The sequence below is a fragment of the Oncorhynchus mykiss genome, chromosome 9 (assembly GCF_057628025.1).
Source record: "Oncorhynchus mykiss isolate SJ-2025 chromosome 9, ASM5762802v1, whole genome shotgun sequence".
Lineage (NCBI taxonomy): Eukaryota > Metazoa > Chordata > Actinopteri > Salmoniformes > Salmonidae > Oncorhynchus > Oncorhynchus mykiss.
Window position 1 is genome coordinate 8145326 of NC_143030.1, and position 15551 is coordinate 8160876.

Genomic DNA, 15551 nt, shown 5'->3' on the forward strand with positions numbered 1-15551 from the left:
CTATATAGTCAGTATATAATTAATCAACTCTATATATTCAGTATATAATTAGTCAACTCTATATAGTCAGTATATAATTAATCAACTCTATATATTCAGTATATAATTAGTCAACTCTATATAGTCAGTATATAATTAATCAACTCTATATATTCAGTATATAATTAGTCAACTCTATATAGTCAGTATATAATTAATCAACTCTATATATTCAGTATATAATTAGTCAACTCTATATATTCAGTATATAATTAGTCAACTCTATATAGTCAGTATATAATTAATCAACTCTATATATTCAGTATATAATTAATCAACTCTATATAGTCAGTATATAATTAATCAACTCTATATATTCAGTGTGAGATCGTTAGTCAACTCTATATATTCAGTATATAATTAATCAACTCTATATGTTCGGTATATAATTAATCAACTCTATATATTCAGTATATAATTAGTCAACTCTATATATTCAGTATATAATTAATCAACTCTATATATATATCCGGTGTGAGATCGTTAGTCAACTCTATATATCCGGTGTGAGATCGTTAGTCAACTCTATATATCCGGTGTGAGATCGTTAGTCAACTCTATATATTCGGTGTGAGATCGTTAGTCAACTCTATATATCCGGTGTGAGATCGTTAGTCAACTCTATATATCCGGTGTGAGATCGTTAGTCAACTCTATATATTCGGTGTGAGATCGTTAGTCAACTCTATATATCCGGTGTGAGATCGTTAATCAACTCTATATATCCGGTGTGAGATCGTTAGTCAACTCTATATATCCGGTGTGAGATCGTTAGTCAACTCTATATATCCGGTGTGAGATCGTTAATCAACTCTATATATATATCCGGTGTGAGATCGTTAGTCAACTCTATATATTCGGTGTGAGATCGTTAGTCAACTCTATATGTTCGGTGTGAGATCGTTAGTCAACTCTATATATTCGGTGTGAGATCGTTAGTCAACTCTATATATTCGGTGTGAGATCGTTAGTCAACTCTATATATTCAGTATATAATTAATCAACTCTATATATTCAGTATATAATTAGTCAACTCTATATATTCAGTATATAATTAATCAACTCTATATGTTCGGTGTGAGATCGTTAGTCAACTCTATATATTCAGTATATAATTAATCAACTCTATATATTCGGTGTGAGATCCTTCATTAAAAGGTATAAAAGACAATGTATTTTTACATTTTGCATACAACCCCTCCCTCTCTCTCTTCCCCTTCCCCTCCCTATTTCTCTCTTCCCCTCCCTCTCGCTCTCTTTTTCTCTTCCCCTCTTTCTCTTCCCTTTCCCCTCTCTCTCTGTTCCCCCTTCCCCTCTCTCTCTCTTTCTCTCTTCCTCTCTCTCTTTCTCTCTACCCCTCTCTCTCTCTCTCTTCCCCCCTCTCTCTCTCTCTCTCTCTTCCCCTCCCCTCTCTCTCTTTCCCCTCTCTCTCCCTCAGGAAAGCGACAGCAGCCCAGTCCCAGACCAGCACCACCAAGTCAACTAAAACATCTACCAAGTCTTCAACGACCACAACTAAACCGCAAACTGCCGGTACCAAGAACACACCCAAGGTGTGTGGATCTAATACCAAGTCCAAGGGGAAAAGTCCCCTCGGTCCTCAGCAGGTACGTTTAGGGCTTCTTTCTTTTTTACACACAAGAGCACTGGTGTCTCTCCAGGGAGTGTCTGTGAGCTCCAGATCTCTAGACACTAAGGACTCGTAGCGAGCAGGTAGGAGGAGTAAACTAGCCCAAAGTCCCAGCAGCCTTTGTCAGAGCGTGTTCAGCGAGGCAATATGCCAGGTCACTGGAGCTGGGCCCAGGAGGTGTTTAGGTCACGCACCGGGGCCAGATCTCTATCTGAAACGTGCCGTTTGTTTTCAGGCCCTAAATAGTCATATTTGTCCGTGTAATTATAATTTGAAAAAACGTAATTAGGAAATATGTCTTCGGCTCCATTAAAAACAGAGAAACATGAATCACATTATCGGTGACTCTGAACCTGGGTCTATGGGGTCAGAAACAAACTGATCCGTCTTTCTCCCTCTCCTCTTTTCCGTCTTTAGCCTGACATTGCGAATAATAGGTTTGTGAAGATCGAAGGTTTACCAGAAACTGGATATACAGAGGAAGATGTTCTGGCTCTGGTGAAGCCTTACGGATACAAACCTGGACTCTACAACTGTTTCATTCTGCCCAACCAGAGATGGGTAGGTCGGCTGTTTTTCTGTCTGTCCCTGTCTCTCTCTCTGTGTATCTGTCTCTCTGTGTATCTGTCTCTCTGTGTATCTGTCTCTCTGTCTGTCTGTGTGTCTGTCTGTGTGTCTGTCTGTGTGTCTGTCTGTGTGTCTCTCTCTGTCTCTCTGTGTGTCTCTCTCTGTCTCTCTGTGTGTCTGTCTCTGTCTCTCTGTGTGTCTGTCTCTCTCTGTCTCTGTCTGTCTCTCTGTGTGTCTGTCTCTCTGTGTGTCTGTCTCTCTGTGTGTCTGTCTCTCTGTGTGTCTGTCTCTCTGTGTGTCTGTCTGTCTGTCTCTCTGTCTGTCTCTCTGTCTCTCTGTCTGTCTGTCTGTCTGTCTGTGTGCCTTTCTCTCTCTCTCTCTGTCCCTGTCTGTCTCTCTCTGTCTCTCTGTGTCTCTCTGTGTGTGTGTGTGTGTGTGTGTGTGTCTGTAGGGTTTTCATGGCTCAAAGGGGGGGGGGGGGGGGGCGTGGCAGGGGGCACAGTCGGCATGGCTGGAGTTAGAGAGAATTTAGAGGCCCTCAACTTGGCAGTGTTGAAGGAATTCTTTAATTTTAAGCCAATACCGTAACGTGGGTGGTGTTGTTGTTGTTGTTGCAGTACCGTAACGTGGGTGTTTGTTGTTGTTGTTGTTGTTGATGCAGTACCGTAACGTGGGTGTTGTTGTTGTTGATGCAGTACCGTAACGTGGGGGTTTGTTGTTGTTGTTGCAGTACCGTAACGTGGGTGGTTGTTGTTGTTGTTGATGCAGTACTGTAACATGGGGGGTTGTTGTTGTTGATGCAGTACCGTAACGTGGGGGTTTGTTGTTGTTGTTGTTGATGCAGTACCGTAACGTGGGGGTTTGTTGTTGTTGTTGTTGTTGTTGATGCAGTACCGTAACGTGGGTGTTTGTTGTTGTTGATGCAGTACCGTAACGTGGGGGTTTGTTGTTGTTGTTGTTGATGCAGTACCGTAACGTGGGTGTTGTTGTTGTTGATGCAGTACCGTAACATGGGTGTTTGTTGTTGTTGCAGTACCGTAACGTGGGTGTTTGTTGTTGTTGATGCAGTACCGTAACGTGGGTGTTTGTTGTTGTTGATGCAGTACCGTAACGTGGGTGTTGTTGTTGTTGATGCAGTACCGTAACGTGGGGGTTTGTTGTTGTTGTTGATGCAGTACCGTAACGTGGGGGTTTGTTGTTGTTGATGCAGTACCGTAACGTGGGGGTTTGTTGTTGTTGTTGATGCAGTACCGTAACGTGGGGGTTTGTTGTTGTTGTTGATGCAGTACCGTAACGTGGGGGTTTGTTGTTGTTGATGCAGTACCGTAACGTGGGGGTTTGTTGTTGTTGATGCAGTACCGTAACGTGGGGGTTTGTTGTTGTTGATGCAGTACCGTAACGTGGGTGTTTGTTGTTGTTGTTGATGCAGTACCGTAACGTGGGTGTTTGTTGTTGTTGTTGTTGTTGCAGTACCGTAACGTGGGTGTTTGTTGTTGTTGTTGTTGCAGTACCGTAACGTGGGTGTTTGTTGTTGTTGTTGTTGCAGTACCGTAACGTGGGTGTTGTTGTTGTTGTTGTTGTTGCAGTACTGTAACGTGGGGGTTTGTTGTTGTTGTTGCAGTACCGTAACGTGGGTGTTGTTGTTGTTGCAGTACCGTAACGTGGGTGTTGTTGTTGTTGATGCAGTACCGTAACGTGGGTGTTGTTGTTGTTGTTGCAGTACCGTAACGTGGGTGTTGTTGTTGTTGATGCAGTCCTATAACTTGGGTGTTATTTGTTGTTGATGCAGTACCGTAACGTGGGTGTTTGTTGTTGTTGTTGATGCAGTACCGTAACGTGGGTGTTTGTTGTTGTTGATGCAGTACCGTAACGTGGGTGTTTGTTGTTGTTGTTGATGCAGTACCGTAACGTGGGTGTTTGTTGTTGTTGTTGTTGTTGATGCAGTACCGTAACGTGGGGGTTTGTTGTTGTTGTTGTTGATGCAGTACCGTAACGTGGGGGTTTGTTGTTGTTGTTGTTGATGCAGTACCGTAACGTGGGGGTTTGTTGTTGTTGTTGTTGTTGCAGTACCGTAACGTGGGTGTTGTTGTTGTTGCAGTACTGTAACGTGGGGGTTTGTTGTTGTTGTTGCAGTACCGTAACGTGGGTGTTGTTGTTGCAGTACCGTAACGTGGGTGTTTGTTGTTGTTGTTGCAGTACCGTAACGTGGGTGTTTGTTGTTGTTGTTGATGCAGTACCGTAACGTGGGTGTTGTTGTTGTTGATGCAGTACCGTAACGTGGGTGTTGTTGTTGTTGTTGCAGTACCGTAACGTGGGTGTTGTTGTTGTTGATGCAGTACCGTAACGTGGGTGTTGTTGTTGTTGATGCAGTCCTATAACTTGGGTGTTATTTGTTGTTGATGCAGTACCGTAACGTGGGTGTTTGTTGTTGTTGTTGATGCAGTACGGTAACGTGGGTGTTTGTTGTTGTTGTTGTTGATGCAGTACCGTAACGTGGGTGTTTGTTGTTGTTGTTGTTGATGCAGTACCGTAACGTGGGGGTTTGTTGTTGTTGTTGTTGTTGTTGATACCGTAACGTGGGGGTTTGTTGTTGTTGTTGTTGTTGTTGTTGATGCAGTACGGTAACGTGGGGGTTTGTTGTTGTTGTTGTTGATGCAGTACCGTAACGTGGGTGTTTTGTTGTCGTCGTGATAATGAGTGTATTTGACCCAACAGGCCATAATCCGTATGGAGAGAGAACAGAAGAGCTTTGCTATGTTGACCAACTACACAGAGTCTCCTCCTAAACTACTGGACTGTCCCCTCACCTTCACGCTGACCCGCCCTGATACAAACCTCCTCCAGGTAACACACACACACACACACACACACACACACACACACACACACACACACACACACACACACACACACACCCACCCAGTCCAGTCCAGTCCAGTCATCATAGGTGTCTGTTGTTTCTGTTTCAGGAGGGTGTGTACACCACTCTGAAGGGCCTCACCACTACGGTAAGTTCATAGATTTAACTAGAGAGGTTGTTGTGTCCCCCAAACCATTTATCTTTACTGCTCTAATTACGTTGGTAACCAGAGGAGAAAAGCATTGAGGCACCTCGGGGGGGTTGTGGTGTATGGCGATGCGTCGAGCGTAAGAACAGCCCTTAGCTGTGGTATATTGGCCATGTAGCACACCCCCCTTGGGCCTTATTTCTTTATAACCTGTTAATAACCGTTTTATAACCTGTTAGTGACCCCTTTATAACCTGTTAGTGACCCCTTTATAACCTGTTAATAACCCCTTTATAACCTGTTAGTAACCCCTTTATAACCTGTTAGTGACCCCTTTATAACCTGTTAGTGACCCCTTTATAACCTGTTAGTGACCCTTTATAACCTGTTAATAACCTGTTAGTGACCCCTTATAACCTGTTAGTGACCCCTTTATAACCTGTTAATAACCCCTTTATAACCTGTTAACCTTTCTGATCTCCCCATCCCGGATCCGGGTTCGTGAATACAGACTCAAGCTCATTACCATAACGCAACGTTAACTATTCATGAAAATCGCAAATGAAATGAAATAAATATGCTAGCTCTCAAGCTTAGCCTTTTGTTAACAACACTGTCATCTCAGATTTTCAAAATATGCTTCTCAACCATTGCAAAACAAGCATTTGTGTAACAGTATTGATGGCTAACGTAGCATTTAGCATTAACATTCAGCTGGCAACATTTACACAAAAAAACAGAAAAGCATTCAAAAAAATCATTTACCTTTGAAGAACTTCAGATGTTTTCAATGAGGAGACTCTCAGATAGCAAATGTTCAGTTTTTCCTGAAAGATTATTTGTTTAGGACAAATCGCTCCGTTTTCTGCGTCACGTTTAGCTATGAAAAAAACCCTGTATCCAGGATTGTGTAAATCTATCAGCAAGCTCATTAGCATAACACAACGTTAACTATTTATGAAAATCGCAAATGAAATGAAATAAATATGCCATCTCTCAAGCTTAGCCTTTTGTAAACAACACTGTCATCTCAGATTTTCAAAATATGCTTCTCAACCATAGGAAAACAATAATTTGTGTAAAAGTAGCTAGCTAGAGTTAGCATTTCGCGTTAGCATTTAGCGTTAGCATTAGCGTTAGCATCCAGCACGCAACATTAACAAAAACATAAAAGCCTTCAAATAAAATCATTTACCTTTGAAGAACTTCTGATGTTTTCAATGAGGATACTCTCAGTTAGATAGCAGATGCTCAGTTTTTCCAAAAAGATTCCTTGTGTATTAGAAATAGCTCCGTTTTATACATCACATTTGGCCACCAAAAAAAATCCATAAATTCAGTCCTCAAAACGCAAACTTTTTTCCAAATTAACTCCATAATATCGACTGAAAACATGGCAAACGTTGTTTAGAATCAATCATCAAGGTGTTTTTCACATATCTCTTCATTGATACATCGTTCTTGGACACATGCTTTCTCCCCTGAATCAAATGGTAAAGTGGAAGCAGCTGGCAATTGCGCACCGAATTCGACGCAGGACACCAGGCGGACACTTGGAAAATGTAGTCTCTTATGGTCAATCTTCCAATGATATGCCTACAAATACGTCACAATGCTGCTAAGACCTTGGGCGAACGACAGAAAGTGTAGGCTCATTCGTTGCGCAATCACAGCCATATAAGGAGAGAATGGAAAACAGAGCTTCAGAAATTCTGCTAATTCCTGGGTGATGCATCATCTTGGTTTCGCCTGTAGAATGAGTTCTGGGGCACTTACAGACAAAATCTTTGCAGATTCTGAAACTTCAGAGCGTTTTCTTTCCAAAACTGTCAAGAATATGCATAGTCGAGCATCTTTTCGTGACAAAATATCGCGCTTAAAACGGGAACGTTTTTTATCCAAAAATGAAATAGCGCCCCTAGAGCTCTAACAGGTTAATAACCCCTTTATAACCTGTTAATAACCCCTTTATAACCTGTTAATAACCCCTTTATAACCTGTTAATGACCCCTTTATAACCCTCTGTCTGTAAACAGGATCCAACGTTGAAGGAACGTCTTCTGATTGTCAGTAACGTCCCCGCAGGGACTGCAGCAGCCCGGGAGGTTCACGACCTCGTCAAACGCTTCGGCTCCTACCTGGACTCGCTGTCTCTGATCAGCACGGTAGGGAGAGACACCGGGAGGCCTTAGGCAACTGCTTGAAAGTAGCCTGTTGACTTTTGTTTTCTGATGTTGAAATCAAGTCGCCTACCTGGGTTGGAAAGATAGGTATTTCTCAGAATGAGAATGAATTTCCCAATTCCTTTTTATAAATATTTTTTTTGTTGTTGTTGTTGTTGTTGTTGCTGCTTCCACGTTTATTAGATAAATTAGTTCTGTTATACTCAGACATCATTCAAATATTTTTAGAAACTTCAGAGTGTTTTCTATCCAATACTAATAATACTATGCATATATTAGCATCTGGGACAGAGTGGGAGGCAGTTTACTCTGGGCACGCTATTCATCCAAAAGTGAAAATGCTGCCCCCTTATCCCAAAAAGGTTAAACAGATTAGACAGCTAGCACGTGACGTGGCTAGAATGCTGCTAGCAGTACGTAGTACCACAAGCGATGGACAAGTGGACACAGCTCAGAAGGAGACGAGACCATAAAGAGACGCATCGCTCATTTAAAATAACCAAATTCCATAAAAGGGTGAATGACGCCCACAAATAGCAGAATACATCCACGGTGATATCCAGAGGTGAAGATACGAAAATGAACCGAGCGTTTTGTCACGTACGTCGTTGATGGGTGCAGTGAAATGTGTTGTTTTACAGGGGTCAACCGTAGATGGTACGATACACGTCAAATACCTTCCTTCTTTATTTAGAAACCGTGATTTATTTTAGCCATATCGCCCTACTCTGATACTCATCGGTGAGGATTTAAGAAATAAGTTTACCAAATGCAAAGAAGTGGGTTTAACCTCCACAGCTCCCTTGACAAACAAGCCGGTTGTTATTGCCAAGTAGGACAGCGCAGTGTGAAACTACACAACCGCTTAGCGAAACGGGTCTATACCATCAGAGACATTCCTCAGCAGCAGGCGAGTGATAATATGGGAACGAATCTACTGTCACAGAGAGAATGGATGACTGACTCCCACTCAAAGGATGCAATCTGCAGTCCAAGTGGATTCCAGACAGCGCATCGGACCGGATGCCATCTGCAGTCCAAGACCGTGGTCAGCGCATCGGCCCGGACGCCATCTGCAGTCCAAGTGGATTCCAGACCGTGGTCAGCGCATCGGCCCAGACGCCATCTGCAGTCCAAGTGGATTCCAGACCGTGGTCAGCGCATCGGCCCGGACGCTATCTGCAGTCCAAGTGGATTCCAGACCGTGGTCAGCGCATCGGCCCGGACGCCATCTGCAGTCCAAGTGGATTCCAGACCGTGGTCAGCGCATCGGCCCGGACGCTGTCTGCAGTCCAAGTGGATTCCAGACCGTGGTCAGCGCATCGGCCCGGACGCTATCTGCAGTCCAAGTGGATTCCAGACCGTGGTCAGCGCATCGGCCCGGACGCTATCTACAGTCCAAGTGGATTCCAGACCGTGGTCAGCGCATCGGCCCAGACGCCAGTTTGACGCTGGATTGGAATATGCGCTAAACAGCTTTATTGCACAAAGACACGTAGAAGAATAGAAAGCTTGTTCAGGGACAGAACGACAGATTTGTACCTTGTCAGCTCAGGGATTCAAACTTGCAACCTTTCGGTTACTAGCCCGACGTTCTAAACACTAGGCTAACCTGCCGCACCATTATAGTCCACCAGTGGTAAATTCAGTTGATTGGACATGACGAAGAAGAAGAATAGAAATCCCAGCAAGTTTCATTAAACCCTGTTTTTTTGCCAATTAACCAATTAGATCCCTGGAACCAACCACTTTAGGCTTGTAGTGGTACCATGTGATTATAACCAATTAGATCCCTGGAACCAACCACTAGGCTTGTAGTGGTACCCTGTGATTATAACCAATTAGATCCCTGGAACCAACCACTTTAGGCTTGTAGTGGTACCATGCTTCTAGAGTGCCTTCAGTATTTACATAAGAATTCTGACCCTTTGCTATGAGACTTGAAGTTGAGCTCAGGTTCATCTTGTTTCCATTGATCATCCTTGATGTTTCTCCAACTTGATTGGAGTCCACTTGTGGTAAATTCAATTGATTTGAACATGATTTGGAAAGGCACAACACCGGTTTATATAAGGTCCCACAGTTGACATTGAAAGTCAGAGCAAAAACCAAGCCATGAGGTCAAAGGAAGTGTCCGTAGAGCTCAGAGACAGGATTGTGTCAACGCACAGATCTGGGGAAGGGTAAGATAAAATGTCTGCAGTATTGAAGGCCCACAAGAACACAGTGGCCTCAATCATTCTTAAATGGAAGAAGTTTGGAACCACCAAGACTCTTCCTTGAGCAATCGGGAAAAGGGATTTGGTCAGGGAGGTGACGAAGAACCTGATGGTCACTCTGACAGAGCTCCAGAGTTCCTCTGTGGAGATGGGAGAACCTTCCAGAAGGACAACCATCTCTGCTGCACTCCACCAATCAGGTCTTTATGGTAGAGTGGCCAGACGGAAGCCACTCCTCAGTAAAAGGCACATGACAGCCTGCTTGGAGTTTGCCAAAAGGCTCCTAAAAACTCTCAGACCATGAGAAACAAGATTCCCTGGTCTGATGAAACCCATATTGAACTCTTTGGCCTGAATGCCAAGTGTCACATCTGGAGGAAACCTGGCACAATCCCTACGGTGAAGCATGGTGGTGGCAACATCATGCTGTGGGGATGTTTTTCAGCAGTAGGGACTGGGAGACTAGTCAGGATCGAGGCAAAGATGAACGGAGCCATGTACAGAGTGATCCTTGATGAAAACCTGCTCCAGAGCGCTCAGGACCTCACAGTGGGGCAAAGGTTCACCTTCCAACAGGACAACGACCCTAAACACACAGCCAAGACAAGGTAGGGGTGGCTTCGGGACAATCTCTGAATGTCCTTAAGTGGACCAGCCGGAGCCCGGACTTGAACCCGATCGAACATCTCTGGAGAGACCTGAAAATAGCTGTGCAGCGACGCTCCCCATCCAACCTGTCAGAGCTTGAGAGGATCTGCAGAGAAGAATGGGAGAAACTCCCCAAATACAGGTGTGCCAAGCTTGTTGCATCATACCCACGAAGACTCTAGGATTGTAATCACTGCCAAAGGTGCTTCAACAAAGTACTGAGTAAAGGGTCTGAATTCATATGTAAATGTGAAATTTCATTTATTTGTATTTATTTTTTGTAAATTAGCAACAACAAAATTCAGTTTTTTGCTTTGTCATTATGGGGTATTGTGATGTCATTATGGGGTATTGTGATGTCATTATGGGGTATTGTGATGTCATTATGGGGTATTGTGATGTCATTATGGGGTATTGTGATGTCATTATGGGGTATTGTGATGCCATTATGGGGTATTGTGATGCCATTATGGGGTATCGTTTGTAGATTGATGCTGGGAAAAAAACAATCTTTTTTTTTTAATAAGTCTGTAACAAAACAAAATGTGTTAAGTCTAGGGGTTCGAATGCTTTCTGAAGGCTCCGTGTAACCAATTAGGACCCTGGAACCTCCGACTGCATTTTTTAAAACATTTCTGATTCGTCAGGAGACGACACAGATAACAAATCAAATGAAATGGTTTGTTTAATATATATGTTTCTCTCTCTGTCTCAGATCTATTTTGAGATGGAATCGTCGTCGGTGGCAAAGACCGTGTGTCTTAATTTCCAGAAGTCCCCCAGTGTAGTTCAGAACAACCCTCTGAAGTTCAACTTGCTGGTCAAGGATCAACAGGCACCGCAGCCCCCAGCCCAGAAGACATCTGTTGTCAGGTAAATATCTTAACTCAACCTTTCATTAACTTCCTAGATTTGATCTGTCAGTCCATCCAATCCAATCATTGTATTAACGTCCTGTTTTCTAACGACACAGGATACAATTAGGGTCCATTGTTTTTCCTTGTCAGGGAACAACTCCTGTCCCATGTGTTCCTCTGGAGACCTTTCAGACTGATCTGGGCATGTAAACATCACTTATTTTATAATCTACGTGTTTGTTATTTCAGCACGAAAGCCAAGAAGAAACCAATCAAAGGCAAGAAGCCTGTAGCTAAAGATGTCACAACCCCAGTTAAACCTGTTACTCCCACTGCTACCAGCACCAATGCTACGGTCTCATCCTCTCAGCCTGTTGCCGTGGCGACCAAGCAACCGGGTGACGACGTCATCGTCGCGGAGGCCAAGCAACCAGGAAGTGACGTCGTGGTGATGAATTCCGACGGAAAGGCAACGTTTGCGGAGTCTGGAGAGAAAGAGGGTGGGATTTCCTCGACGAAAGATGGGAAGAAGAACGCTCATCCTCCCAAAGAGGATGGAGGGATGAAAACTGAGGAGGAGGCAAAAGGAAACAAGGAAGACACTGCGACCGTCGACATCGTCGTTTCCGCCTCGTTACCTACGGTTGCCGTGTCCGCTCCCGAGGAAGAGGTCGCCATGGAAACCCAGAGCACCGACGGCGTCGCCTCGACCAATGAGGTTGCAGCAGAACCCGAACAGGTTCTAGCTGCGGTCCCACAACAGGGCAGTGATGTCATTGCATTGGCTAGTGAAACCTTGACGACTGTGGCCACAACAGAACCTTGTCTGATCTCCGCTGTGGAGGGAGCTGATAACGGGGCCAATCCCGTCGACTCTGACACCATTGCTGCCTTGGTACCGGCACAATCACCGGCTCCTGTCCCGGTAGAGTTAAATGTTGAAGACAAACCTCAGGACTTTCCTCCGGTCACCGAGGAGATCCTCAAGGCCCTGGAGGCAGCGGTGCACCAACACCGTATGGGGAGACTGGCGGAGGAACAGGCTAAACAGGAACACAACCAGGGAGAGGGGATCCAGGCCAAGCCTCTACCCAACCAGGAGAGCCCTGCAGCTGGGGAGACGGCGGAGAGAAAGACCCCGGCTGAGTCAGAAGAGAAGACTGGGGAGAAAGAGACGGCAAAGAAAGAGGAGCCACGACCAGAGAAGAAGTCACAGCCGGACAAAAAGACCACCGACACGAAGAAGACACCTTCAGGATCTGGCCAACCAGACCACAAGAAGACCACCGACACGAAGAAGGCACCTTCAGGAGCTGGTCAACCAGACCACAAGAAGACCACCGACACGAAGAAGACACCTTCAGGATCTGGCCAACCAGACCACAAGAATGTACGTATCATAATAATAATAATGTGAATTTAAGGGACAGATGTCATTTAAACCTTGACAGATTTGAATCGCTGACAGTCTGATTCATTGCACCCTAGTGTAACCGGTGTGAAATGGCTAGCTAGTTAGCGGTGGTCGCTCTGAGACTTGGAGTAGTTGTTCCCCTCTGCAAGGGCTGCGGCTTTTGGGGAGCGTTGGGTAACGATGCGTCCAGGGTGGCTGCTTCGAGGGAGCCCATGTAGGGCCAAGGAGAGGGATGGAAGCAATACTGTTACATTAAAATATTAGCAGAAGCTAATGTATGTATTGTACTCTAATGACTGAGGCAACTCATTATGTATTTGAATGTCTAATAAAATTAATTCATCCAGGGGAAGACAGAGGCTTCCGGAGGGAGAGGCCGGCGCCTCTCCCCAGAAACGAGAGACTCTTCAAGGCATAGAAGCAGCCGTGCTCCTTCCGAGGAGGAGCAGGATCCTTCGACGTCTAGACAGGGTAACTCCTCTAGCTCCTCTTCTGGCTCCCGCAGGAGCACCAGACACGACGGCAGCCCCGCCAAGAAGAAGGGGAGGAAAGAAGAGGAAGAGGAGAGGGGCAAGGTAGGAGAAGGAGAGAAGCAAGACGTGATGCTGAATGACAATTCTATCTTTTTATGATTTGATTCTATTCTAGAAATGATCCTGGTAAATCTTTCTGTTGGTTCCACAGAGCCTCGGTAGCAGCAGTAAAACGACCTTCTCCTCTAGGAGCAGGTCTAAAGACACGGTGAGCCGACGATGCTTTCCAAACGCCAACATTTCTTTAAAATACCACATTCTGTACAGAATCTATTACCGCTACAGTCTGTTGTAGCAAACTCTCATACATCTGATTTCAAACTACATCTAATTTCAAACTACAGCACTTCTGTTGAACTTGTGGAAGATTTGATTTTGATTAATTAATTCTTTGGATTCATCCTTCTCTCTCTCTCTCTTTACCTCAGGCTAGTTGCTACGCGGAAGATGAGTTTACGTCTGACGTCATCCCTGGTGAAGCCAACTCCTTCGATCTGGACCAGTTCAACATGGACCAGTTTGTTACTGTGGACGAGGTGGAAGGGGATGAGGCTGAGAACACCAACCCACCGCAGTCATCCTCATCTCCGTCGCACAAAACCCAAGATAAGGCCTCGGAAAGGTCAAAACGATCGTCCAAACGCAGGAGGGGTACCCCAGATACCCCATCTCCGAAATCTAGCCTGGAGCACAAGGAGACACCCACGTCCTCCTCCTCTACCCCCCCTGCTCAGAAGACTCCACGAAAAGCCGCAGCAAAAAAGGCAGCAGCTAAACCTCAACCACCTGCCACCTCTGGACGCAAGACCAGGTCATCAGCAGCTGTTGTTGTAGCAACCGAAGCCGCAGAAACCCAGGAAGCTGCCGACGACAACACCAGCATAGCCGATACGGAGGCGGAGCCTGTTCCCTTGGAGACTCGGTCTCAGTCGGAAGAGGAAGTCGTCACTAAGGGATGTGACACGGAGGATGTAGTACCGTCATCCCACCACAAGATGTCAGTGTTGGACACTGCAGTGACCGACAACAAGGAAGAGAAAAGTGCTGTGTCAGAAAGCGATATGGAGACGACCGCTGAAAAACCTCCAGAGCTAGAGGGGAGCGAGGAGACGACCCAGGCTGAAAAAGGTTCCTCGATTCTGGGTACCGAGGCTCAGAATGGAGCCTGTCCCCTGGAGCTTGGTCTGACCCATCCTTCTGCCTCAGCCAAGGAGCGAAACCTTCAGAAGGCCCTGCAACTACAAGAGGTGGAGACGGTGTCGGGTCACCAGGTGCCCCAATCACTTATTGATAAAGTACCTGATGATGAAGGTGATTTCCAGATACTCGACGAAGCTGTGGACGATGACACACCTAGAGACGGAGAAGAGGCCAGTCAAGACACTCAAGAACAGTCTGGATCTCTATCTCTGGGTTACCAGGCGCCTGCAGCCTCCGAATCTACAGGTTCCCAGGTGCCTCAAGCTACACTAGAGGAACACGAAGAGATCACCAACGACGAAGAAGAAGAATCTGCATTCCAGATCCTCGACTCTCTAGAAGACACTGAAGACAACATGGTCGACTCCTCTCTCGCAGGCCAAGGGGGCCGAAGAGATTCTCTACCCAGAGAGATGGAGGGGTTCCAGATACTAGATTCAGTCGACGATCAGACGGAAACGACCCAAGTTCTGGACAACCATACGACCGACTCTAAATGTCAGGGGGGCTCCAAGCCTCTAAAGGGGGGTAAGAAGACACCCCAAAAGAAGGGGAAAAAGGAGATTAAGAAGGTATCTAAAACTCAAGAGGTGACCAAGACCCCAACAGGAGAGTCCGAGGGGGGTACCCCGAAAAAGAGTAACCTTGTCACCTTGGATGAGGTGAGCGAGGAGGAGGAGGATTACCCAGATGACGCCGCCGAAGAGGAAGAACTTATTAAGAAACAAAAACTGGTGAAGGAGAAGCAGCGAGAGATGGACAGAGGGAAGGAGAGAGAGAAAGGGCGGAGGAGGAGTAGAGAGAAGGAACGGACGAGGGAGGAGGAGAGAGAGGAGAGGGTCGGAGTGGATACTGAGGGCTTGGTGACTTTGGATGAGATCGGAGAGGACGAAGGAGCGGAGGGGCCTTGCCTGGAGTCAGGAGACACCTTCAACCCAGAGGTCAGGAAATATCTGCTGCTTGCTTTCTCCGCTCTCTCTCCTCTCTCTGTCGTCTCTCTCCTCTCTCTGTCGTCTCTCCTCTCTCTCTGTCGTCTCTCTCCTCTCTCTCTGTCGTCTCTCTCCTCTCTCTCTGTCGTCTCTCTCCTCTCTCTCTGTCGTCTCGCTCTCCTCTCTCTCTGTCGTCTCGCTCTCCTCTCTCTCTGTCGTCTCGCTCTCCTCTCTCTCTGTCGTCTCGCTCTCCTCTCTCTGTCGTCTCGCTCTCCTCTCTGTCGTCTCGCTCACCTCTCTCTGTCGTCTCTCTCCTCTCGTCTC

The 15551-nt window shown here is 45.8% G+C and overlaps 1 protein-coding gene across 10 annotated transcripts in view; it reads left to right on the forward strand.

Annotated features, from left to right (window-relative positions):
- Positions 1 to 15551, forward strand: part of znf638 (zinc finger protein 638) — a 45570-nt gene that overhangs the window by 23450 nt on the left and 6569 nt on the right. For all 10 annotated transcript variants that reach the window (XM_090183400.1, XM_090183394.1, XM_090183396.1 and 7 more), the window contains 10 exons: positions 1478 to 1646; positions 2087 to 2230; positions 4952 to 5080; positions 5206 to 5244; positions 7281 to 7409; positions 11010 to 11167; positions 11401 to 12541; positions 12913 to 13140; positions 13250 to 13306; positions 13527 to 15239. In XM_090183400.1, coding sequence (XP_090039526.1) covers positions 1478 to 1646; positions 2087 to 2230; positions 4952 to 5080; positions 5206 to 5244; positions 7281 to 7409; positions 11010 to 11167; positions 11401 to 12541; positions 12913 to 13140; positions 13250 to 13306; positions 13527 to 15239 — 3907 coding nt within the window. The remainder of the gene's footprint in view (positions 1 to 1477; positions 1647 to 2086; positions 2231 to 4951; positions 5081 to 5205; positions 5245 to 7280; positions 7410 to 11009; positions 11168 to 11400; positions 12542 to 12912; positions 13141 to 13249; positions 13307 to 13526; positions 15240 to 15551) is intronic.